This window comes from Saccopteryx leptura, chromosome 1, assembly GCF_036850995.1.
Source record: "Saccopteryx leptura isolate mSacLep1 chromosome 1, mSacLep1_pri_phased_curated, whole genome shotgun sequence".
Classification (NCBI taxonomy): domain Eukaryota; kingdom Metazoa; phylum Chordata; class Mammalia; order Chiroptera; family Emballonuridae; genus Saccopteryx; species Saccopteryx leptura.
The window spans coordinates 388,372,443-388,400,344 of record NC_089503.1 but is presented as its reverse complement, the minus strand read 5'-3'; the positions used below and the strand labels follow the sequence as shown (position 1 = coordinate 388,400,344).

General features: G+C 38.0%; 2 protein-coding genes across 2 annotated transcripts in view; both read left to right on the top strand.

Annotated features, from left to right (window-relative positions):
* Positions 1–27,902, top strand: part of LOC136389327 (uncharacterized) — a 178,429-nt gene that overhangs the window by 86,294 nt on the left and 64,233 nt on the right. The window lies entirely within an intron of this gene.
* On the top strand, positions 11,427–16,875 carry LOC136389419 (butyrophilin subfamily 1 member A1-like). The gene is made up of 4 exons (XM_066361264.1): positions 11,427–11,520; positions 15,449–15,475; positions 15,891–15,917; positions 16,094–16,875. Exons 1-4 carry the CDS (start codon positions 11,427–11,429, stop codon positions 16,621–16,623), a joined length of 678 nt encoding a protein of 225 aa, XP_066217361.1. The 3' UTR covers positions 16,624–16,875.

The following is a 27,902-nucleotide window of genomic DNA, read 5'->3' as shown; positions in this document are numbered from 1 at the left end:
CTTATTTCACTTAGTATAATGTTATCAAGATCCCACCATTTTGCTGTAAATGGTCCGATGTCATTATTTCTTATGACTGAGTAGTATTCCATAGTGTATATGTGCCACATCTTCTTTATCCAGTCATCTATTGAAAGGCTTTTTGGTTGTTTCCATATCCTGGCCACTGTGAACAATGCTGCAATGAACATGGGGCTTCATGTGTCTTTATGTATCAATGTTTCTGAGTTTTGGGGGTATATACCCAGTAGAGGGATTGCTGGGTCAAAGGTAGTTCTATTTTCAGTTTTTTGAGGAACCACCATACTATCTTCCATAATGGTTATACTACATTACATTCCACCAACAGTGAATGAGGGTACGTTTTTCTCCACAGCCTCTCCAACATTTGCTATTACCTGTCTTGTTAATAATAGCTAATCTAACAGGTGTGAGGTGGTATCTCATTGCAGGTTTGATTTGCATTTCTCTAATAACTAAAGAAGATGAGCATCTTTTCATATATCTGTAGTCCATTTGTATTTCTTCCTGAGAGAAGTGTCTGTTCATGTCTTCTTCCCATTTTTTTATTGGATAGTTTGTTTGTTTGTTGTTGAATTTTATGAGTTCTTTGTATATTTTGGATATTAGGCCCTTATCTGAGCTGTTGTTTGAAAATATTATTTCCAATTAGTTGGCTTTCTGTTTATTTTATTGTCAGTTTCGCTTGCTGAGCAAAAATTTCTTAGTCTGATGTAGTCCCATTCATTTATTTTTGCTTTCACTTCTCTTGCCTTTGGAGTCAAATTCATAAAATGCTCTTTAAAACCAAGGGCCATGAGTTTAGAAGCTGTCTTCTTCTTTGTACGTTATTGTTTCAGGACTTATATTTAGGTCTTTGATCCATTTTGAATTAATTTTAGTACAAGGGAACAAACTGTAGTCTGGTTTCATTCTTTTGCATGTGGCTTTCCAGTTTTCCCAGCACCATTTGTTGAAGAGGCTTTCTTTTCTCCATTGTGTGCTGTTGGCCCCATTATCAAAAATTATTTGAAAATACATATGTGGTTTTATTTCTGGACTTTCTATTCTGTTCCATTGGTCTGAGTGTCTATTTTTCTGCCAATACCATGCTGTTTTGATTGTCATGGCCCTATAATATAGTTTGAAGTCAGGTATTGTAATGCCCCCAACTTCATTCTTTTCCTTCAGGATTGCTTTGGCTATTTGGGGTTTTTTATAGTTCCATATAAATCTGATGATTTTTTGTTCCATTGCTTTAAAAAATGTCATTGGAATTTTAATGGGAATTGCATTAAATTTGTATATTGCTTTGGGTAATATGGCCATTTTGATTATATTTATTCTTCCTCACCAAGAACAAGGAATATTCTTCTATCTCATTGAATCTTTTTTGATTTTCCTTAAAAATGCTTTGTCATTTTGCTATATAGGTCCTTTACATTCTTTGTTATGTTTATTCCTAGGTATTTTCTTTTTTTTGTTGCAATCGTGAAGGGAATTATTTTTTTGAGTTTGTTCTCAAATGTTTCATTGTTGGCATATAGAAAGGCTATGGATGTTTGTATGTTAATTTTGTATCCTGCGACCTTACTGTATTGGCTTATTGTTTTGTAGATTCTTTGGGGTTTTCAATGTATAGGATCATATCATCTGCAAAAAGTGATACCTTTACATCTTCCTTTTCGATATAGATGACTTTTATTTCTTTATCTTGTCTAATTGCTCTGGCTAGAACCTCTAGTACCACATTAAATAAGAGTGGAGAGAGTGGACAACCTTGTCTTTTTCCTGATTTAAGGGGGAAAGCCCTCAGTTTTGTGCCATTTAATATGATGTTAGCTGATGGTTTATCATATATGGCCTTTATCATGTTGAGATATTTTCCTTCTATACCCATTTTGTTGAGAGTCTTAAACATAAAATTGTGTTGTATTTTATCGAATGCCTTTTCTGCATCTATTGATAAGATCATGTGGTTTTTATTCTTTGTTTTGTTGATGTGGTGTATTACGTTAACCGTTTTACATATGTTGAACCATCATTGGAATTCTGGGATGAATCCCATTTGATCATGATCTATTATTTTTTTAATATTTTGTTGTATTTGATTTGCTAGTATTTTGTTTAGTATTTTAGCATCTGTATTCATTAGAGATATTGGTCAGTAGTTTCTTTTTTTGTGCCGTCCTTGCCAGGTTTCGGTATGAGGGTTATGTTGACCTCATAAAATGTGTTTCGAAGTATTGCTTCCTCTTCAATTTTTTGGAAGACTTTCAGTAGAATAGGAACCAAGTCTTCTTTGAATGTTTGATAAAATTCGCTGGTATAGCCGTCTGGGCCTGGACTTTTATTTTTGCGGAGGTTTTTAATAGTTTTTTCTATTTCTTCTCTACTAATTTGTCTGTTTAGGCTTTCTGCTTCTTCTTGACTCAGTCTAGACAGGTTGCATTGTTCTAGGAATTTATCCATTTCTTTTAGATTCTTGAATTTAGTGACATAAAGTTTTTCATAGTACTCTACAATAATTCTTTGTATATCTACGATGTCCATGGTGATTTCTCCTCTCATTTTGGATTTTGTTTATATGAGTGCTTTCTCTTTTATCCTTGGACAGTCTTGCCAAGGGTTTGTCAATTTCGTTGATCTTTTCAAAGAACCAGCTCCTTGTTCTATTAATTTTTTCTATAGTTTTTCTGATCTCTATTTCATTTATTTCTGCTCTGATCTTTATTATCTCCTTTCTTTGGTTTTGGGTTGTCTTTGTTCAACTTTTTCCAGTTCGTTAAGGTATGAAGTTAAGTGGTTTACTTGGGCTCTCTCTCTTGTTTGTTCATATATGCCTGAAGTGATATGAACTTCCCTCTTATTACTGCTTTTGCTGCATCCCATAGATTCTGATATGTCATATTGTCATTTTCATTTGTCTGCATATATCTTTTGACCTCTGCACTTATTTCTTCTTTGACCCATTCATTTTTTAAAAGTTGTTGTTTAGTTTCCCATTTTTGTGGGGATTTTTTTTCTTTTTTTTTTTGCTGTTGAATTGTAGTTACAAAGCTTTATGATCAGAAAATATGCTGGTACAATTTCAATTTTTCTGAATTTGCTGATGTTGTTTTTGTGGCCCAACATATGGTCAATTCTTGAGAATGATCCCTGTACACTGGAAAAAAATATATACTCTGTCACTTTGGGATGAAATGTCCTGTAGATGTCTATCATATCCAGGTGCTCTAATGTTTTGTTTAAGGCCAATATATCTTTATTGATTCTCTGTTTGGATGACTGTTCTAGAGCCATCAGCATTGTATTGAGGTCTCCAAGTATGATTGTATTTTTGTCAGTTTTTGTTTTAAGGTCAGTAAGTAGCTGTCTTATATATTTTGGTGCTCCTTGGTTTGGTGCATATATATTAAGAATTGTTATGTCTTCTTGATTCAATGTCCCTTAATCATTACGAAATGACCATTTTTGTCTCTGAGTACTTTTGCTGTCTTGTAGTCAGCATTATCAAATATGAGTATTGCTACACCTGCTTTTTTAGGGGTGTTATTTGCTTGGAGTATTGCTTTCCAGCCTTTCACTTTGAATTTGCTTTTATCCATGTTGCTTAGATGAGTTTCTTGTAGGCAGCATACAGTTGGATTTTCTTTTTTAATCCATTCTGCTACTCTGTGCCTTTTTATTGGTGAGTTTAATCCATTTACATTTAGTGTAATTATTGACACTTGTGAGTTCCCTATTGCCAATTTATAGATTGCTTTCTGTTAGTTTTGTGTCTTGTTTGATTCTTCTCTTTCATTTTCCTATCTATTGTTTTTGTTTGGTTGTATTCCATACATTTTTCCTCTGTTGCTATCTTTTTAAATCATGTGCTTCTGTGTGATATTTTTTATGGTGGTTACCATTAAGTAATGAAAAGTGTTCCTACCCTGTTCATTGTAGTGCACTCACTTACTAGTGAGTACTTCTGCACTCCATCGTCCTTTGCTACTGTTAATCTCCATCCCCTCTCCCCCCCCTTTTTTTTTTGTTGTTGTCACAGTTTAAATTTGGTTTTATTGTGTTCTTTGTGGAGATTTTACTTGTGGTTTTGTTTTGTTTTGTTCTTTGAGTCTGGTTGGAAAATCTCTTTAATAATTCCTGGAGTGAGTGTTTTCTGATGATAAATCCCCTCGTCCTTTCTGTATCTGTGAATGTTTTTATTTCTCCTTCATATTTGAAGGATAGCTTTGATGGGTATAGTATTCATGGCTGAAAATTCCTCTCTTTTAGGACTTTAAATATTGGGGTCCACTCTCTTCTACCCTGTTGAGTTTCTGTTGAGAAATCTGATGATAATCTAATGGACCTTCCTTTATATGTTGTATTCTTTTTTTCCCTGGCTGCCTTGAGAATTTTTTTGTTGTTGTTGGGTTGTGCCAATTTCATTATGATGTGCCTTGGAGTAGGTTTGTTGGGGTTAAAAAAAATTGGAGTTCTGTTTGCTTCTTGAATTTGGGGCTTTAGTTCTTTCCACAGGCTTGGGAAGTTCTCATCTATTATTTGTTTGAGTATGTTCTCCATTCCATTTTCTCTCTCTTCTCCATCTGATATACCTATTATTCTTATGTTATTCTTTTTGATGGAGTCAGATAATTCCTGTAGGGCTATCTCATTTTTTTTTTAATTTTTGAGTCTCTTTCTTCTTCTCTCTGTTGTGCCTCAAGTTGCTTTTCTTCTATTTCACTAATCCTACCTTCTATCTGGCCTGTTCTATTAGCTAAGCTTGTTACCTCGTTTTTCAGCTCGTGAATTGAATTTTTTATCTCTGTTTGATTTGTTTTTATAGTTTCAATTTCCTTGGAAATATATTCTTTGTGTTCATTGAGTTGTTTTCTGAGCTCCCTAAATTGCCTTTCTGTGTTTTCTTGTATATCTGAGTATTTTTAGGATTTCTATTTTAAATTCTCTGTCATTTAGCTCCAAGGTTTCCAACTTATTAAATTTTTTCTCCATAGATTTTTCCTCATCTATCTTTGTTACCTCTCTTTCTTTTGTATCCATGATATTCGATTTTCACTTCCTTATGGCATCTGAGGATGGTTTTGTTGATAGTATTAATAAGATTTAATAAAGAATAAAAAGTTTAAAAATAATAAATAAGAAAGAATTTAAAAAAATTATTTCCCCCCCCCTTTTTTTTCCTCTCCTCTCCTCTCCCCTCCTTCTTGAGAAAATCTTGTGGTGAACTGTGCATTATATTGTGCTAAATAGAACAAACAATACCTATAATGGAGGGCCTGAGTTTAGGAGAAGTAATAAAGGGGCAAAAACCGAGGTATGGACCTACAAAATGCAAAAAAGGAAAAAATTTGGGTCAAGAATAAAATGATTTGCTTTTAGGTGATGGTTGACTAAGAGATATAATGGGAGGAATAAGAGGGAAACAGGAAAAAGGGGGGAAAATTTTAAAAATTACTATTGTATTTAGTGGAGGAAGAACTAGATAAAATGGAGAGCCAGGGTTGGGAGCACTGCTAGTGAGTTAAAAAAGCAAAGTAAAAAACCCCAAAGCCCCACAAAAATAAATTTGAGTTCCAGATAAAATAATTTGTTCATTATTGAGGATTGAATGAGAAAATATGTAAAGGAGAAAAGAAGAAACTAATATAGAGGGAGAGAAGGAAAAAAAAAGAGGAAACCACAAAAAGAAAAAAAAGAATAAAAGGAGAGAGAGAGAGTTAAGGGTTTTGAAGTGCAACCCACATAGAGAGAAAGGAAGAAGAAAGAAAAGATAATGGGAAATGTAACACTTATGGGTAGTGTAGTTTAAGGAGAGGAGAGAGTAAGACTGGCAGAGAATTAAATGACCAAATTAGAAGAGGAAGAAAATAATCAAGACAAGAAGATAAGAGAAACAAATGAACAAATATAATAAGATGGGATAGGTTATAAAGTCTGTGGATTATTCTTGATTTTGAGAGGTTATCTTCTTGCTTTTTCTTTTCTCTCCCTCTTCCTGGTCGGTGACTCTGTACCCCGAGTTCTGCCCCTGTGGCATGCTCAGGTAGAGGTTTGCAGTTGATAAGTCTCTGTGGCGATGTCATATATTGGGCTTCAGTCTCGTTTGCAGTCAAGGCTCATTAGCATTTATAGGCTCTGACAGTGAGAGAGTCCATGTTCCTGGAGCCTCTCTCCTAGTCTTTCCTTCCTGAATTAGTAGCCTGATAATCCAGCTATGGGGTTGCTGCTGCCTCTGCCTGGCAAGCAAGAGGCTCAAAGAGCTGGCAAATCCCTACTCTATTCCCACTCTGTGCAGGGTTCTGGGTAAGGCTCAATCAGTCAGAGCTGCTAGCATAATCAGGCGGGGCTTTGGCCCACACAAAGACCTCTGACTCTGTCCCTCTGTCTGGGAACATGGGCTTCAACTCCCAGGGCACTTGAAGGAATCTTTCGCTCATTATCTGTGCGCGCTGACCAGGATATGAAGCAGGTCAGCCGCCTTTCAGTCTGAGTGAGACCCCCACCCTCACAGAAAAGGTCGATAGTTGAAATTTGCTCCCACTCCCTCTCTGTGTGCTGATTTTTCAGGGCTCAGGGGCAACTCCTAGGTTCTGCTTTCTGCCCACACAAAGGCCTCTGACTCTGTCCCTCTGTCCGGGTACACGGGCACCCACTCCCGGGGCACTTAGAGGAATCTCTCGACCACTATCTGCATGCACCGACCAGGAGATGGGGCAGATGGCTGTCCCAAGTGCCTTTCTTTATCTGGGTTTGGCGCGAACGTTAGCTTGTGTTGACTGGGTTGCTACAAGTACAGTTTTTCCTCAGCTTGGATGTCTGTGCCACAGCCTGGTTTGGACGTTTGTGCTGCAGTCTGGTTCTGTTCACACCCTATGCCCATCTTCATTCCTATACTGTCAGTTCCCAGTGAAAGCAGCCCTTATTTAGGTTAGTGAGGAAGGCAGAGTGTTTCTTCCTCCTTATTTCCTTCGGGGTTGATTATATATTTAGTCAATTTTGCGCTAGATCATACCTTCGCGTGTAGTGTGGAGCATCTGGAGGCTCTAAGGATAGATTTTTCTGTCTCTGGTTGAAGATCTTGTTGAATTTTGGGGGAGATTTATCGGTATTGCTCCTTACGATGCCATTACTCTGACGTCATCCTTTTCCTTGCCATTTTATCTCCATGTCATCTGTCTGCTCATGCTTCCTGGCTGTCTAGTCATCTGACCCCATGTTTTTGGTGTTTGGATTCTCTGCTGTTCAGTGATGTTCACTGTTGTCTCCCTCACCTCCACCCTTTCCCATTCCTTCCTTTCCCACTTCATGTCCTCATTCCATATAAACATGGGCATTCTCTGTCTTCAGAGACTTGCTGAAGTTTTATTAAGAAGTTTGTGGCATTATTTTACAGATATTACTTGGAAACCATGAGAACATAGAACCTGTGTCAGTTATTTCAAGTGTGAAGGTCAATAATCATGCAATTGATACTTCCCCAAAACATTATGCGGAAAGAGATGATTCCAAGCTTGCTGAGTTTAGTATCTCTACCTGTTGTTCTTTCAAAGTCTGTGTAAAAACTGACACTATTCATTTGATGGTCACACTTGCACTGCCTTTGAACATATAATCCAAGTGTCCCCACCTATCCAAATATATTTCATAATTATTCCTGGCTCTAAAAATAAATTTCAACCCTACTAAGTGTTCTCCTTTTTTACATTTTTAATGACACGCTTATCATATTGGCAAACTTCAGTTCCCATCAAATATTTTTGGAAGTATCTTACATCTTAAAGAAAGTTCAAATATATCTCTCAATTCTGAAAATTTTAAATGAACACACAAGTACTATTGTCTTGCTATGTTCTCAAAAGGAAACAATATAGACATTCAAAGTTTAATGCCTTCACTTTCTAAAGACAATTTCAATTATACTCTTGAGGCTAATAAATTCAACTTCATTTTGTTGTATCCAATTCTATTTGTAGACACACAATTTAAGACTATATCTCTTTAATATAAGGAGCAAATTTCATGTGATCTACTCAAGAAAAACAGTTTTGGACAGATGGGTGCCTTTACTGTAACCTCCATGTCACTATCATGTACCTTAAGTCATTCATAAATAAATACATAAGAGACATAATTCTCAGCATCTCTCTGACACTTCTACAACACTTTTATTTAGTCATTTGAAAAATGTCATTTATTTTTCTCTCTTTTCTAGCGAAAAAAGTGGTATCTCACCAATTTTTCAGTTTGGGTTTGTTTTCTGCTGACTCTTTTCTCATTGTATCTGTCATACCTATTAACTTTGAAATAGCCACTGTCAATTGGTCTTCATTGTCTGTGTTTGTTCCCCTCATAGTTACAAAACTTTTTTATTTTCTTTTTCAGAAAAGCTTCAGCAAGAAATTGGTAAGTTTCCTAAGATGAGCACTTCTTTAGTAATGTATTTCATGAAAAAACATTTTCTTGTTAGTTCCTTGTTATTTAAATCATTACCAACTCTACCTTTGCTCTTTTTTTTGTGAATTTTAAATTACTTGAACAATTTTTATCTGTAAGAGGTGATAGTCCAGTGACAGAGGAACGCTTGATACTGCACATCCCAGAAGTTCTGCTCTAACCCCTCATGGTTTTATTTCCGGATTAGTTCATTTTGCACAAGGAATAGGAGAGGGAGAATGGCACTCCCTCTGATGGTGACATGTCTTCAGAAACCTCATGCTCCCAGTTCTCATAAATATGGGTCAATGTGCACTTTAGACTGAGCTACAAAAGGGATTCCAATTTGTGGTCTCCTCCCTTCCCAAGCTTGCTATTTCACTTGGAATGAATTATCTTTTCCTTTTACTTTTTAAGGGAGAGTGAACAGGAAAAAAGGCAAATACCAGCATGTACCTCACTGTGTGTCTGTCCTTCTCCCATCTGTGTCTTGTGCCCTTTCCTCCAGTTCCCAGTGATCATTTTTTTAACAAGAGATATGTTTGCATATGCTTTTATCTTGGTATCCTGTCCTTCCAACTCAGATTACCCATCTTCAATTGTTCTTCCATTTCTCTCATTATTACTTCTTTTATTTTTGTTGTCTTTGCAATCAAGGAAACAAAGCCTTTCTATGAATAGAATCTTCTTAATAAGATATGTGGAAGTTTGGGGGTTATTAAAGTTTCTGACATGTAAGTTTACTCATTTGATTCAAAACTCTGTTCACTGCCATATAATACTTTTATAGTTTATTTTCCTGATATTTAATTTAGAAAAGATGAGATTTTATTCACAAAATAGATATGAAGTAATGTTATTCTCATTTTTTTCTGTGAGTAAAATTGCACTAAGAGGTATCTAAATTTAGTAAGGTTATACATTGGAAGATGGTGATGAGTTTTAGTAGATGTTTTCACCTGTGGAACACAGGAAACAAAGGACTACACCATGGCTGTAAGACCACCAAGGAGCCCTGGCCAGAGAGCTTGGTGGTTAGAGTGCTACCCAGAATTTTAGAGGATGTCAGTTTGATCCCAGGTCAGGGCACATACATTAACAGATCACTGTTCCTGTCTGTCTATCTGTCTGTCTTTCTGTAACTCTCACAGAAAACAATAAATTTTTAAAAAGAGCAACAAAGAAACTTTCTCCAAGAATGTAGAACAAGTAAATGCATACCTAGTACTTTAAGTGTGAATCTTATAAACTGTAACTACTCACAGACACTGTCTTTTTACAAAATATCAATTCTATAAGTAAGCTAATCTCCTGAAATTTGCATGAAAGTTTTCAAAGGGACATCAACAAAGCCTACAGTCTAATTGGAAAGAGATAAAGTGAGTGTTTAAAGCACAGTCTCCTAACATTCTGCTCAGATAATTCTGCATTAGCTTAGGTCCACTAATATTTTATCATTAATATTATTATCACTTAGTAAGAGGAGAGGAGGCAGAGAGACAGATTCCCACATGCTCCACAACTGAGATCCACCCAAGAAGCCCAATGGGGGGCAATGTTCTGACCATCTGGAGCATTGCTCCATTGTTCAGCAACTGAGTTCTTCTTAGCACCTGACATGGAAACCATGGAGCCATCCTTAGTGCCTACGACCAACTCACTTCAATCAAGCTGTGACTGCAGGAGAGGGAGAGATGAGAGAGAGAGAGAGAGAGAGAGAGAGAGAGAGAGAGTGAGAGAGAGAGAGAGAGAGAGAAGTGAGAGGGGGAAAGGGTAGAGAAGCAGATAGGCACTTCTCCTGTGTACTCTGATTAGGATTCAAACCCAGGACATCCACAGGCCAGGCTGACATTCTACCACTGAGCCAACTGGTCCACTAACAATTGTTAAGTTATATTTCTCCAAACACATAAGTCAATAATTCACATCAATTTTCTTCCATTTATTTTCCATTTGCTTATTTAAAAATTATGTGCTGAGAAATTCTCTGCTTATATGGAATATAAAGGGTCAAATTCTTTGAGCTTCTGAGGTAAATGATAAAATCAGAGAGTATACCATAGCTTTTCATAGCTAACTTGAACTTCTATCAACAAAAAGTTAAATTTTATTTTAATTCTGTTAAATGTTAAGAACAAGAAATTATCAGACTTGCAAAAAGATTGCACCCAGACTGATACACTGGGGAACAATCTTTTTTTCATTTTCTGTTGCATGAGGTTTTAGAACTGTTTCTATATATATCTGCATCACTGATTCCAAATCCGAAGTTCGTTATTTGGTGCATGCTCTAGTTTTTGTGCAATTTTAACTTCTTTTTATTACAGTTAATGGCATGCATTGGTTTTTAAATTGGAGTTAAAAGACAATGACTCTTGGATTGAACATAACCACAAGGCAATTAATGTTTTACAAACATCACTTTTATGAAATTTGTAGTTGTTTTTAAATGTAAAAAATTATTATCTGATAAAAACACCCTCTTATTTTGTTTTAAGATTGAATCATGGCTTCTTCAAGTAGGCATAAATGTAAGAATAGTCCTGACACCTTCTGTTATATATGTGGCTGTTACACACTTCAGTGTCAAAGGCGCAATATTTCATCATTTGTAACACGTGCATATATTGCCGATTTTCAAGTTCACCTTGGCGATCAAGACAAGTATTGGGCTCCTCATATTGGGTGTCATAATTGTGAGAAAATGCTTCATGACTGGACAAAAGGAAAACGCAAAGGCATACCTTTTGGTATTCCCATGGTTTGGTGTGAACCTAAGGACCACAGCAGTGACTGTTATTTCTATCTGATCCACACAAAGGGCATCGGCAAGAAAAAACGGCATATAGTCGCATTTCCTAATACTCCTTCAGCAATACTGACTTTTCCCACACTCTGAGACACTCCCAGTTCCAGTTTTCAATGGTTTTATTTCTTCTAAGGACGAAGAAAGTGAACATGGTGATCAAGTGTATTTTGATAAGATGCATCAGGAAATGATTGAAGAATCTGAAGGGTCTTCTTCTAATGCCAAGCAGTCATTAACCCCTCAGCAGTTTAGCCAACCCAAATTGAATTGTATGAATTAGTAAGATATTTGGGCCTATCAAAGAAAGCAGCTGAGTTATTAGCCTCCAGGCTTCAAGAAAAGATTGTACTTCATCAGTCAGCTAAAGTATCCCATTTCAGGAAGCATGAACAAATTTTTGTGGACTTTTTTTTTAAAGGTACTTTATTTTTTTTAATTTTTTTTTATTCATTTTTAGAGAGGAGAGAAGGAGGGAGAGAGAGACAAAGGAGAGAGAGACAGAGAGAGAGAAGGGGGAGGAGCTGGAAGCATCAACTCCCATATGTGCCTTGACCAGGCAAGTCCAGGGTTTCAAACCAGCGACCTCAGCATTTCCAGGTCGATGCTTTATCCACTGCGCCACCACAGGTCAGGGGCATGGACTTTTTTTCTGAAGACAAACACTTTGTTTACTGTCATGATATCAGTAGTCTTCTCAACCAGTTAAGTGTTACCACTTACAGTCCAACAGAATGACGGCTATTTCTTGACAGCTCTAAATGGAGTCTGAAATGTGTTCTCCTATACAACGGTAATGTTTATGCAGCAGTTCCAATTGGTTATTCAGTTCATCTGCAAGGAGATTATAATGACATAAAAATTGTCCTCGACTTTCTGAATTATGAGGAGCATAACTAGATCATTTGTGTGGATCTTAAGAGGATAAATTTCCTGCTAGTACAACAGAGAGTTTTCACGAAGTATCCTTGCTTTCTGTGTTTGTGGGACAGCCAAGCTCAGGAGAAACACTGGACACAGAAGGAGTGGCCGAAACGTGAAGCTCTGGAAGTAGAGATGCAAAATATTGTGAATGAACCTGTAGTTAATCGAGACAGGATAACTCACCCCCCCACACACACACTTCACATCAAACTTGGCTTAATGAAGCAATTTGTTCAGGCTTTGAATAGAGAAAGTGAATGTTTTCAACATATTATTTCTGCTTTTCCTGCCTTGTCTTTCTAGAAGATAAAAGCAGGTGTATTCGATGGACCTCAAATTTGAACCCTCACATGTGATGAATAATTTTTCAGGAAGATGAATAAGGAGGAGAAAGCAGCATGGCAGTCTTTTGTGGCAGTTACAAAAAACTTCCTTGGCAGCCCTGGCCGGTTGGCTCAGCGGTAGAGTGTCGGCCTGGCGTGCAGAGGACCCGGGTTCGATTCCCAGCCAGGGCACATAGGAGAAGCGCTCATTTACTTCTCCAACCCCCCCTCCTTCTTCTCTGTCTCTCTCTTCCCCTCCCGCAGCTGAGGCTCCATTGGAGCAGAGATGGCCCAGGCGCTGGGGATGGCTCCTCGGCCTCTGCCCCAGGCACTAGAGTGGCTCTGGTCGCAGCAGAGCGATGCTCCAGAGTGGCAGAGCATTGCCCCCTGGTGGGCAGAGCTTCGCCCCTGGTGGGCGTGCCGGGTGAATCCCGGTTGGGCGTATGCGGGAGTCTGTCTGACTGTCTCTCCCCGTTTCCAGCTTCGGGAAAAAAAAAAAAATTAAAAAAAAAAAAAAAAACTTCCTTGGCAACAAAAAAGCAGAAAACTATGAACTTCTGGTTCAAAGGATGCTGTTGGCTTTCCGCGACATTGGATGTAACATGAGCATTAAGATTCACTTCTTGGACAGTCACCTTGATAACTTCCTAAAAATCTTGGAGCTACTGGTGATGAGCAGACTACTGCTGGAGCATCAAACGAGATTGTCCTCAACAAGTACACAAACGCAAGAGCTACAAACGCAAATTTTTGCCTGAATAGAATTTAAATAAGTTTTGTGCAAACTTAATGATTAAAATAAGTGTTTTAATATGTTCTATTTTAAAATTGTAGAAAAATTCTAATTCAATCATTTTTAGTGTATTAGTGTATTTACTGCATTATATAAATTATTTTCTTTTCACAAAAATGATGCCCAAAAAGACATTCTACTTCATTATGTTGAACTAAATGTTGAAAATTTTACAATAAGATGAAAATCTAAAATATTAAATTGCAAAAAACTCTAGCTTACAGAGGAAAACTGTCAGATTTGAGATCAGCACACTCGAATTAGGTAAGAACAAGTGTTTTTGTGGATGCAGCAACAGTGTTGTTCCCCAGTGTTAGTTATTCATTTTCTCAATGATTGTGTCATATTCTAAACAGACTTTTTCAGGACTCCTACATGTGTTTACCACTAATTTTACAAATAATCTTTTCACTTAAAGACATTCTGTTTAATCTGACATAGCCAGAAAGATTTGCAAAACTAAAACTCAATTTTAATACACTATTATCAAGATAACATTAACATCTTGAATTACTTACAGCCTTAAAACTTTTCATAAAGGAAATAGTAGCATAAAATGCTTTTATCTTTCTGTCCACATCTTTGCTATTTTTCTTCTATTAAATCCATTGTGAAAATTCCTTCTCCTTTCTCACTTTTCCAAGATAAAAATGGGCTCCTTGCATTTCTTTCATTTCCTGACCTTTGTTTAATATTTTTTCTAATTATATTTATGCTGCTGATTTTCTGTACAATGAAAATTGTTAGCATATTTATATTTTCTGTGTTGCGGTTCCTTGACATTTACATGAAGAGTTTTCTATGTTATTTTTCCATTTTACTTTTTGGAAATCTTCAGAGTGAAATGGGTAACTTTTTTCTGACATTCTCTTTTACTGGTGTAGTTTTTAATAAATATTTTATCTTTTTTCCTTTTCTTATCCTTTGCTATATCCTTAACCTTTTTTATCTTCCAGATATACACCACAATGTCATCATGAGCTTGGTGATGTGAAGGGGATTAGACAAATGATATGGTTGTTTCCATTTATAGAAAGCTTCTTGTAACGTGGGCCCCTCACATCTGCTCTGAGATGGAGCCCATTGTGTCTACATGACGTTGTTCCAGTTCCTAAAGCCAGGGTCCACCCTCCAGAACTGCTGAGTGGGATGAGCTACTCCCTTGCTGTCTTGCTTACACTTTGTATAAACTGATGTCAGGTGTAAATTGAGGCTCACATGTCCGTTTCTGACCATGTTCTCAAGTTTCCTAAGTACGTAAATATTGTACATGAATTTAGTGGTTATTTTCTCTTCCTGATCATAGTTATTATTCCTCTTTCATTTTTATTTTAATTCATTTAATAATTCATAAAACAAATTGCTTTTCTTTCAAGGTCTTTTGCACATGCATTTTCCATATCAATTAAGTCAATAATATAACTCTAAAGTCTAAGGCTATTTTCTGAGATACCCTTTTAGAAGAATTATTTAAACTCTCATGCATTCTTAATCTGTAGTAAAGTTTTCAGATGAAACAAACTGTATTGAGACTTTTTTCATTACTATTGAAATGGGCGTTACTTGGTGAATACGCAGACAGAAACATTGTCAGATGTGCAGATCTACCTGCATCTTCCTGATGAGGCTGAGAACACCTGTCTCATACGTGTGTCTGTGTGTTTTCTTCAGACAGGAGGAAGGCTCAGTTCAAGTCCGGTGAGTAGTGCTTTGCTCTCAGAAAGCTCCATTCATTTGTTACTCGGGGTCGTCCCCTGTAGCAGTCGGAGAGGATGACAAGATACACAGAAAGTCTATAATTGGCAGAGAAACAACTAAGCATCACCTTTCTAAACTTCAAAAATTCTGTCTGTAGTTCAAACCACAAGAGATCCAGCACATTCTTTCTCCTCTCCTCTCTCTTCCTTCCTGTCTTCATTTTAGGATCCCTCCTTCCACTCCTTACCTGTCTTTTCCACGTTTTGCTTCTGTATTTCGACCTGTCCTGCATCCGAGCATTTTTATTATCATGCTTGAAAAAATGGAATATGAAGGTAACACTGATAGAAAGAGGAAGTTCAGGATTTAGAAGAAATGGGACAAAGATGGGAGAAATGGAAAAGGCAGTAAGAAACGGGGAGAGAACAAAAGTAAACGTCTTCCTGTTTTGTTCTTTTGCAGCTTGGAGGAAAGCACCATTGTACCCCGGTGAGTGACATGGGATGTGATGACAAGTCTTGTTGTGAAAAATGTTATTAGAGGAACACATACTATGCACACAATGCTGAAAAATCAAAGAAACACCAAAGTATACTTTCAATGAGTTTAATAGATTACTCAGTATTCTAACAGATATTTTTGAACCCCTACATTTCAGCAGCTTTTTTATTGTTTAATTGAACCTTACATTATGTTTTGAGCTTAGGTCATGTTAACATTTCCTAAAATTTGAGAAAAGTAAACTAAAAAATAATCCACTTGGTCAGACTCACCATATATCCTGCTTACTGTACTATCAATCATCCTAAATAGATTATAGATTTATATCCTGTAGGATTCTTGGATGAAAAAAGCATAAGAATCTTTTAAATAGTTAGCTCTCATATTCATTTTTTCCTTTCAGATTGGAGAAAAGAAGAGTTCAAAACTGGTGAGTCTATGATGGTCCAGGAAGGACCCTGGTCCCTGCAGGGTGGCCTTGGGGAAAGATGGGTGGAGAGGAGCTGGATCTACCCAGGACCAGAGCAGATCTCAGAGAATGGGAACCCTCCAGCCCAGATATACTGAGACCTTTCTCAAAATCATGACGATCTACTTGTCTTGTAGTAACTGTGACCCTGGACGCAGCCACTGCTCATCCTGCCCTCCTCCTGTCTGAAAATGGGAGACGAGTGACCTGGCAAGAAAGGGGACAAGATCTGCCCAGCTCCACACAAAGATTCGACTCCCTTCCCTGTGTGCTGGGTCATCCGGAAATCAGCTTGGGGAGATGCTCCTGGGAGGTGGAGGTTGGGGAGGCACATTCCTGGGACCTGGGAGTTTGTAGAGATAACGTAACAAGGAAAGGGAGGGTCACCATGTCCCCAAAGAATGGCTTCTGGGCCATCAGGCTCTACAGCGGGGAATACTGGGCCCTCACTTCCCCAGAAACCCTTCTTACTGTAAGAGAAAATCCCCTCAAAGTGGGGGTATTTCTGGATTATGAGGATGGAGATGTATCTTTCTATAACATGACAGATGGTTGCCACATGTTCAGCTTTCCCAAGAACAGTTTTTACGGTGTCCTGAGACCTCTTTTCAGGCTCTGGTCCTCGGACTCAGGCTCCCTGTCCATCTGCCCAGGTGAAGAAAAATAAGTGACTGATGTTGCAATTCCTATGCTACACTAACTCTCATAAGAAATACTTACTTTGGGTCCCAATGTTGATCACATTCTATTGGATGAGATACAAATAGACTGTTTCCTTCTCCTTACTGGTTCAGGTTCAGGATGAAGTTCTGACACACAGACTGATGATTGTCCCTCATGTCAGCATCCCTTCTTCCTTAGTTATAAAGACCTCTAATTACACACCTAGAGACCCTCATACAAATGGTAGATTTCCCAACCTCCCTGATGCGTATGACTAAAAGGTGGCCGGTGTGTTATAAAGTGAATTATTCTGTGTGATTCTGTACGAACCCTGAAATGTGTGCTTAGAGGGAAATTGTGTCCTTTTTTCTCCTTTACATTTTATGCTGGCTAAAATGTATAATAATGGATGGAACTAAAAAAAATCTGTGACTATGTTAACTGGCATAGGTGACAGAGAATTTAGAATAAGCTTCCGTTTTAACAACATTATGGAACTATTCTGTTGCCCTATTTCAGAATTGTTTTCTGTGAGAAATAAACTTTTTTATCTTTAAGACATTTACATGGTGAATATTTGTCCTCTTGATTGACTCTAAGCACGTGGTGCACTCTCCCTTTAAGGAGACAAAGGAGGACTTCCAGGTGAAATGTCCAGGGGAACCTCAGGTGTGACCCCTGGTCTCTCAGCTCCTCCTGCTCCCCCAGTGTGTCCCTCCCACTGGGGCCCCTTGTGCCTCCTGACCCGCCAGTCCGTCCTGACCTCAGTCCTGTCATTTCCTGTTCAGAGCCGTGGTGAACACTGTCTAGTGTCCCATGACTCATAAATGAAACCCCTGGGTCACTGTCCTTCTGTCACATCCGCCTGACAAAACTCCAACCACAGATCAATCTAATGACCTGTTTCTCAGACCGGAGCTCACCGTGCTGTAACGGTCCCTCCTGTGAGAAGACGGGCTCTCTGCACATGCGCAGTCCCTGTCACGGCGTGGACACCGCCCACTGCCTCCTCCCGTCCTCTCCAGCCACGTGCACGTCCTCACCTTGGCTGTCACATCTATTAACAATGTCACTGTCTTTCCACTGCCAACCCTGCTTTCCCCTTTTCTCAGTGTGGCTGTGCTGTCCTGCCCTCTCTAGTTCTAGACTTCATCAGCCTTTCTATTAGATTTTTTTCCATTAATCTTGACTTTTTCATCCTGGTAAGTTTGCTCAGCGATAAAGCGTCAGCTCAGCATGTAGAAGTCCTGGGTTCAATTCCTGGTCAGGGAACAAAGAAGAAGCATCCATCAGCTTCTCCACCCCTCCCCCTCTCCTTTCTCTCTATCTTTCTCTTCTCCTCCTGCAGCCAAGGCTCCATTGGAACAAAGTTGGCCCTGGGCGCTGAGGATGGCACCATGGTCTCCACCTCAGGCGCTAGAATGTCTCTGGTTACAATGGAGCAACACCCCAGATGAGCAGAGCATCGCCCCCTGTTGGGCATGTCAGGTAGATACCGATTCAGGTGCATGCAGGAGTCTGTCTCTCTGCCTCCCTGCTTCTCACTAAAAATGTTTTTAAATTTTTTTTTATTAAATTAAAAATTTCAAAATATTTGCCATATTAAAATCAAAACTATAAAATTAATCACCTCTGTTCTCTATTTTTATAACCAAACTTTTTTAAAAGTTACATAAATAATCAATTTATATTTATATTTCCCTGTTCCCTTTCCTCTTCATTATACACTATGATACAGGTGAATTGTACTCCCTCGTTCCCAAATTAAAGTCTCATGTCAAAGTTGTAACCTCCAGTAATCAGAATGTGACCTTGTTAATTTTTCTAAAAAAAATCACTTATTGCACCACGGGGGCTCCACCTCATGACCTGATCTAATCCTGACATCTCCCAGATGCTCCTCTGCCAATACCATCACGCTGGAGGCTGAGACATTAATACAGAAAGTGGGAGGGGGAACACAGACATTCAGTTCAGATTTGTAAGCAGTGTTAGCAACAAACTATATAAATCCTCTGTTCAGCTTGGGTTTCTAGTTTGATGATCTGGGCCCCTGTTTCAGGTGCATTTGGGAGCAGGGAGCCCATGAGGCCAGTTCTGGGGACAGAGTGAGTGGAAACGCTGCTCTCAACTGAACTGTGCATCTTGTAGCTCATCCCTGCTGGGGGCTCGAAAGAGTCGTTTGTGACCTAGACTCTGTCTGACCCCCTAACACATGCCCATCATCAGACAGCCTAGGAGTTTCTGTTATCTTAGTTACACATTTTTAGTTATAATAAATGTGGTTATTATACTTTTTGCTGTCATCTTCTAGACCTTTCTTCCAATATTTTAGGTGTGTTATCTTTCACATTGCTGGTGTTTGTTAATTTAATATGGCAAACTGATCACCCATTTTAAATATGTTTATCTTTTTGAAATTGATATGAAACATGGTCTCCCCAAAATTAAATTATTCTGTAATAAGGGCTCCAAGTATAGGATAAACTATGTAGATGAATCTACATCATATTGCTAAACTATTGAGGCAATGCTTTGAGAGATCCAGGTGAACAGATAATTATAACAGAGTATCAAAAATTCAGCTCTAGGAGCTAAGGCAAAGAGGTTCCCAGCTCACAAGGTTATTCCACTTCAATTTCCTAAGTATATATTCTATGAAGAGAAACCCAGAGAGAATAAGAACGAGGTAGAAGTGACGTCACGGAAATGGCGCCGTGAACAGCGCATCCGACAGATCTCCCCAAAATCTCAACAAATTTATCAACTAGAAACAGAGAAATTTATCCTCGGAGCATTCCGGAGTTCCACACACACACTGAAAGCAAAAGGACTGTTGCCGAGGAGGGAGTACACCTGTGGTGAGTCAACCCACACGTGCAGCTGCCCGCCCACACTCAGGGATGGCAGCCTGGGCACTGGCGGCCGCCGCTGCATGCCCTGAGAAACCGCACACGCGCGCCCCCCGAGCCGCGGTCCGGAGAGTCCCCGGCCACTGGCATGATGAGAAACCGTGCGTGCGCCCCGTGCCGTGGTCCAGAGAGTCCCCATACACTGGCATGCCGAGAAATCCCGCGCGCTCCCAATCCGCAGTCCGGGAGGGGCGCCAAGGCTGTCTTTCCTAGTCAGGAGATTCTCTCCGTGGGCGGGGCACCTCACCCAGCCATTCAAGCTAACAATCAAGCGTTGAGGGGAGGGGCGCGCAGGCAGCCTGAAATACTTTCTGAGCACAGCTGCGGATCCAATCACTGAAATTAGTTTAACCCACGAAATCTACGCACCCACGGAGTTCTAATTGATAAGATCTCTCCCAGTTCAGCGATCCAAGACAAGAGGCGTGATATTTTTCAGTGCCTTTCGCTAAAGGGGTGGGGGCAACTTCTGATTGACAGAGCCTCCATATTCAGGGATATACCTAACAAGAGGGACTTGGCAGATATTAAGATCCATAAAGCAAGCAGAGACTAGTGCTTCTTCTTCCCAGCCAAAACAGGCTACCAAGTGTGGAAAGCCTGGGTTGAGTGGTCCAACTGAATGATAGGCGCTGAACAGTCACCTTGACAACAATTGACTCCCAGCCCCACCTGATTACGCTGGAGGCTCTGACTGCCAGAGCCTTACCCAGAGCCTTGCGCTGAGTGAGGGTAGAGTGGGGATTTCCCAGCTCTTTGAGCCTCTTACTCCCCAGACAGAAGCAGTGGCAGCCTCATAGCTGGATCACCAGGCTGCTAATTCAGGAAGGGGAGACTAGGAAAGAGACTCCAGGAAAGCAAACTCTCTCATTGTTGGACTCTGCAAACGCCAACAAGCCTTGACTACCAGCGAGACTAAAGCCAATTATATGACATTGCCATAGAATCCCATCAACTGCAAATTCCTACCTAAGAGTGACACAGGGGCAGAACCTGGCATACAGAGTCACCGACCAGGAAGAGGGAGAGAAAATTAAAAAGGAAGAAGTTAACCTCTCAAAATCAAGAAAAAACCACAGACTTTAAAACTTGTTCCACTAATTCTTTGTTGTTGTTGTTTCTTTCTTCTATCTTATTGCCTTTATTATTATTTCTATTTCTTCCACCTGGGTCCTTTTACTCTCTTCCCATCTTATGCTACCCTTTTCTTGAACTACACTACCCATGAGTGTTACATTTTATTTCTTTTCTTCATCCTAACTCTCCTTTAGGGTTACACTCCAAAACCCTTAACTCTCACTCTCTCCCCTTTTGTTATTTATTCCTTTCCTTTTTTTGTTCCTTCGTTTCTCTCTTATTCTTATTTTTTCATTTCTATTCATTTCTTCTTTTCTCCTTTTACTTTTCCTCCCATTTAAGCCACAATCACGAACAAATTATTTAATTTGGGACTCAAGTTTTTTTGGGTTTTTTTTTTTGTTTTTTTCTTCTTCTGCTTTTGTTCTTGGTTTTCCTTTATTTGTTTGTTTTTGTGGCATTTTGGGCACTTTTTACATTGCTTTTTCTAGCATTCCTCCCAACCCAAAGTCTCCATTGTATTTAGTCTTCGCTCCACTTAATACAACAGATTTTTACTTATTATTTTTATTTTTATTTTTTTCTTCTTTAATTATTGTTTTTTCTCTCCTTTTTTCTGTTTCCCTCTTATCCCTCTCATTATATCTCTTAGTCAACCATCACTTACAAGCAAATCATTTTATGCTTGTCTAAGATTTTCTCCTTTTTTTTTTTTTTGTATTTATTAGGTCCCTACTCCCTTTTTTGCCCTTTGAACTCTTCACCCCAAATCAGGCCCTCCATTATAGGCAGTTTTTGTTCCATTTAGCATAATATAATTCACAGGTCATCACGATATTTCCCTAAGGAGGTGAGAGGAGGGGAAGAGAAGAAAGAAAAAAGGGGGAAATAATAAATTATTACTTTTTTTTGTGGAGTGTTTTCCTTTTTTCTTTTTTTTCTTTTTTTTCTTTTCCTTTTTATTTTTTATTAATTCTAATTAACACTATCAACAAGACCACCTTCAGATGCCAATAAGAAAAAGGAAATCGAACATTATGGATACAAAAGACAGAGAGGTAACACAAATAGATGTGGATAAATCAATGGAGAAAATATTTAACATATTGGAAGCCTTGGAGCCAAATGACAGAGAATTTAAAATAGAAATCCTAACAATACTCAGAGATGTACAAGAAAACACAGAAAGGCAATTTAGGGAAATCAGAAAACAACTCAAAGATCACAAAGAATATATTACCAAGGAAATTGAAACTATAAAAACAAATCAAAGAGAAATGAAAAACTCAATTCAAGAGCTGAAAAACGAGGTAACAAGCTTAGCTAATAGAACAGCCCAGATAGAAGATAGGATCAGTGAAATAGAAGACAAGCAACTTGAGGCACAACAGAGAGAAGAAGAAAGAGACTCAAAAATAATAAAAAACGAGAAAGCCCTACAGGAATTGTCTGACTCCATCAGAAAGAATAACATAAGACTAATAGGTATATCAGAGGGAGAAGAGAAAGAAAATGGAATGGAGAAAATACTCAAATAATAGATGAGAACTTCCCAAGCCTGTGGAAAGAACTAAAGCCTCAAATTCAAGAAGCAAATAGAACACCAAGTTTTCTTAACCACAACAAACCGACTCCAAGGCACATCATAATGAAGATGACACAAACCAATGACAAAGAAAAAATTCTCAAGACAGCCAGGGAAAAGAAGAATACAACATATAAAGGAAGGCCTATTAGATTATCATCAGATTTCTCAGCAGAAACTCTACAAGCTAGAAGAGAGTGGACCCCAATATTTAAAGCCCTGAAAGAGAGGTACTTTCAGCCAAGAATACTATACCCATCAAAGCTATCCTTCAAGTACGAAGGAGATATAAAAATATTCACAAATACAGAAAAGATGAGAGAATTTATCATCAGAAAGCCCCCACTCCAGGAAATACTAAAGGGGGTTTTCCAACCAGATTCAAAGAATAAAAGAAAACATAACCACAAGTAACAGCTCCATCAAGAAAACAATAAAACCAAACTTAAACTGTGACAACAAAAGAAAAAAAAGGGGAGAAAAGATGAAGATTAACAGTAGCAAAGGACGATGAAGCGCAGAAATACTCATAAGAAAGGGTACTACAATGAATATGGTAGGTACCCTTTTCATTACTTAATGGTAACCACCCTTGAAAAAACCACCACAAAAACACTTGACTTAAAAAAGGTAGCAACAGAGGAAAGAAGTATGCAATACAAACAAACAAAAACAAAAGATAGAAAAACAAAAGAGAAGAATCAAACAAGATACAAAACTAACAGAAAGCAATTTATAAAATAGCAATAGGGAACCCACAAGTGTCAATAATTACATTGAATGTAAATGGATTAAACTTACCAACAAAAAGACACAGAGTAGCAAATGGATTAAAAAAGAAAATCCAACTATATGCTGCCTACAAGAAACTCATTTAAGCAACAAGGATAAAAACAAATTCAAAGTGAAAGGCTGGAAAACAATACTCCAAGCAAACAACACCCAAAAAAAAGCAGGTGTAGCAATACTGATATCTAATAATGCTTACTACAAGACAGAAAAAGTACTCAGAGACAAAAATGGTCATTTCATAATGATTAAGGGGACAGTGAATCAAGAAGACATAACAATCCTTAATATATATGCACCAAACCAAGGAGCACCAAAATATATAAGACAGCTACTTATTGACCTTAAAGCAAAAACTGACAAAAATACAATCATACTTGGAGACCTCAATACACCGCTGACGGCTCTAGATCGGTCATCCAAACAGAGAATCAATAAAGATATAGTGGCCTTAAATGAAATACTAGAACACCTGGATATGATAGACATTTACAGGACACTTCATCCCAAAGCAACAGAGTATACATTTTTCTCTAGTGTACATGGAACATTCTCAAGAATTGACCATATGTTGGGCCACAAAGACAATATCAGCAAATTTAGAAAAATTGAAATTGTGCCAAGCATATTTGCTGATCATAAAGCCTTGAAACTAGAATTCAACTGTAAAAAAGAGGGGGAAAAACCCACAAAAGTGTGGAAACTAAACAACATACTCCTAAAAAATGAATGGGTCAAAGAAGAAATAAGCGCAGAGATCAAAAGATATATACAGACAAATGAAAATGAAAATACGACATATCAGAATCTCTAGGATGCAGCAAAAGCAGTAATAAGAGGAAAGTTCATATCACTTCTGGCATATATGAACAATCAAGAGAGAGCCGAAGTAAACCACTTAACTTCACACCTTAAGGAACTAGAAAAAGAAGAACAAAGACAACCCAAAACCAGCTGAAGAAAGGAGATAACAAAAATCAGAGCAGAAATAAACGAAATAGAGAACAGAAAAACTATAGAAAAAATCAATAAAACAAGGAGCTGGTTCTTTGAAAAGATCAACAAAATTGACAAACCCTTGGCAAGACTCACCAAGGAAAAAAGACACAGGACTCAAATAAATAAAATCCGAAATGAAAGAGGAGAGATCACCACAGACATCATAGATATACAAAGAATTATTGTAGAATACTATGAAAAACTATATGCCTCCAAATACAACAATCTAGAAGAAATGGATAAATTCCTAGAACAATACAACCTTCCTAAACTGAGTCATGAAGAAGCAGAAAGCCTAAACAGACCAATCAGCAGGGAGGAAATAGAAAAAACTATTAAAAACCTCCCCAAAAATAAAAGTCCAGGCCCAGACAGATATACTAGTGAATTCTATCAAACATTCAAAGAAGACTTGGTTCCTATTCTACTCAAACTCTTCCAAAAAATTGAAGAAGAAGCAATACTTCCAAACACATTTTATGAGGCCAACATAACCCTCATACCAAAACCTGGCAAGGATGGCACAAAAAAAGAAAACTACAGACCGATATCTCTAATGAATACAGATGCTAAAATACTAAACAAAATACTGGCAAATCGAATACCACAACATATTAAAAAAATAATACATCATGATCAAGTGGGATTCATCCCAGAATCTCAAGGATGGTTCAACATACGTAAAACAGTTAACGTAATACACCATATCAACAAAACAAAGAATAAAAACCACATGATTTTATCAATAGATGCAGAAAAGGCTTTCAATAAAATACAACACAATTTTATGTTTAAGACTCTCAACAAAATGGGTATAGAAGGAAAATATCTCAACATGATAAAGGCCATATATGATAAACCATCAGCCAACATCATATTAAATGGCGTAAAACTGAGGACTTTCCACCTTAAATCAGGAACACGGCAGGGGTGTCCACTCTCTCCACTCTTATTTAACGTGGTGCTAGAAGTTCTGGCCAGAGCAATCAGACAAGACAAAGAAATAAAAGGCATCCATATCGGAAAAGAAGAAGTAAAGGTATCACTTTTTGCTGATGATAAGATCCTATACATTGAAAACCGAAAGGACTCCACAAAAAGATTACTAGAAACAATAAACCAATACAGTAAGGTCGCAGGATATAAAATTAACATACAAAAGTCCATAGCCTTTCTATATGCCAACAATGAAATATTAGAAAACGAACTCAAAAAAATAATCCCCTTCACGATTGCAACAAAAAAAATAAAATACTTAGGAATAAACATAACAAAGAATGTAAAGGACCTATATAAAGAAAACTACAAGGCATTGTTAAGAGAAATAGAAAAAGACACAATGAGATGGAAAAATATTCCTTGTTCTTGGATAGGAAGAATAAATATAATTAAAATGGCCATATTACCCAAAGTAATATATAAATTTAATGCAATTCCCATCAAAATTCCTATGACATTTTTTAAAGAAATGGAACAAAAAATCATAAGATTTATATGGAACTATAAAAAACCCCGAATAGCCAAAGCAATCCTAAGGAAAAAGAATGAAGCTGGGGGCATTACAATACCTGACTTTAAACTATATTATAGGGCCACAATAATCAAAACTGCATGGTATTGGCAGAAAAATAGACACTCAGACCAATGGAACAGAATAGAAAGCCCAGAAATAAAACCACATATATATGGTCAAATAATCTTTGATAAAGGGGCCAACAACACAAAATGGGGAAAAGAAAGCCTCTTCAACAAATGGTGTTGGGAAAACTGGAAAGCCACATGCAAAAGAATGAAACTCGACTACAGCCTGTCCCCGTGTACTAAAATTAATTCAAAATGGATCAAAGACCTAAATATAAGATCTGAAACAATAAAGTACATAGAAGAAGACATAGGTACTAAACTCATGGATCTGGGTTTAAAGAACATTTTATGAACTTGACTCCAATGGCAAGAGAAGTGAAGGCAAAGATAAATGAATGGGACTACATCAGAATAAAAAGTCTTTGCTCAGCAAGAGAAACTGATATCAAAATAAACAGACAGCCAACTAATTGGGAACTGATATTTTCAAACAACAGCTCAGATAAGGGCCTAATATCCAAAATTTACAAAGAACTCATAAAACTCAACAACAAACAAACAAACAATCCAATAAAAAAATGGGAAGAGGACATGAACAGACACTTCTCCCAGGAAGAAATACAAATGGCCAACAGATATATGAAAAGATGCTCAGCTTCATTAGTTATTAGAGAAATGCAAATCAAAACTACAATGAGATACCACCTCACCCCTGGTACATTAGCTATTATCAACAAGACAGGTAATAACAAATGTTGGAGAGGCTGTGGAGAAAAAGGAACCGTCATACACTTTTGGTGGGAATGTAAAGTAATACAACCACTATGGAGGAAAGTATGGGGGTTCCTCAAAAAACTGGAAATAGAACTACCTTATGACCCAGCAATCCCTCTACTGGGTATATACCCCAAAACCTCAGAATCATTGATATGTAAAGACACATGTAGCCCCATGTTCATTGCAGCACTGTTCACAGTGGCCAAGACATGGAAACAACCAAAAAGCCCTTCAATAGAAGACTGGATAAAGAAGATGTGGCACATATACACTATGGAATACTACTCAGCCATAAGAAATGATGACATTAGATCATTTACAGCAAAATGGTGGGATCTTGATAACATTATACAGAGTGAAATAAGTAAATCAGAAAAAAACAAGAACTACATGATTCCATACATTGGTGGAACATAAAAACGAGACTAAAAGACATGGACAAGAGTGTGGTGGTTACCAGGGGTGGGGGGAGGGAGGACGCAGGAGGGAGGGAGGGAGAGAGTTAGGGGGAGGGGAAGGGGCACAGAGAAAACTAGATAGAGGGTGACGGAGGACAATCTGACTCTGGGCGAGGGGTATGCAACATAATTTAATGAGAAGATAACCCAGACATGTTTTCTTTGAATATATGTACCCTGAATTATTAATGTCATCCCATTAACATTAATAAAAATTTATAAAAAAAAAAAAAAAAAAAAAAAAGAGAGAAACCCCCTTACACAGGAGCCCATTAGGGATCTCTCTACCTGAGTAAACTGGTCGTCTGGAGCACTGGTTCAGAGAGGGGGCAGTGCTGGGGGGTGGGTGTGACAGAGAACACAGAGTCCTCTCCCTGCAGCACCTCGTAGCAGCTGGCGGTCTGGGAAGTGTCTGTGCAGGAAAGTCCGTCCGGTGGGGACGGAAGCCGCATTCTGCACTCCTGGTCATTGAAACAGCGGGACCATTCCCTCACTTTAAAGGGTGTTAGGTGAATAAACCAACATCTTCACTGGGACACCAGTTGGTGAGAGCAGGAGACGCAGATCAGGAATCAGTGCACAGGAGAGACTTACGGGCAGACGGGAAGGTTTGCACATGGTCTACCCAGAATTCCCCGGGGTAAAATGAGACACATGGAAGCACAGAGCTGTCTCAAGGGCGCAGAGGGAACATGGAGAAGACAGAAGAGAGACCTCAAAGGAGACAGGTGAGCACTTGTAAGGGTTCCCTCTCTGTGACCCACGTGTTTTCCTGTAAATATTTAACCATTTATTTACCTGACCCCTTATTATAGATTAAATATGGTGTGAAAGATACTTAATTTTGTTTATAACAAAAAAAAAACCTATTTTCCACATTTCACATTTAAATTAATATTATACCTATTAAAATCACAAACTTCAAAATTTGTTTCTCTCTCTCTTTTTTGTTCAAATGTTCTTTTGGAAGAATAATTATAATAGCTGGACTTTGTCTTCTATTTCACATGCAAAGACATCAAGTTAAGCAGAAAAAAAACATGAGAAACATAGTTAATTGCTCACTTGCACAATTTTTATTGAATTTCTTAGAGTGACATTG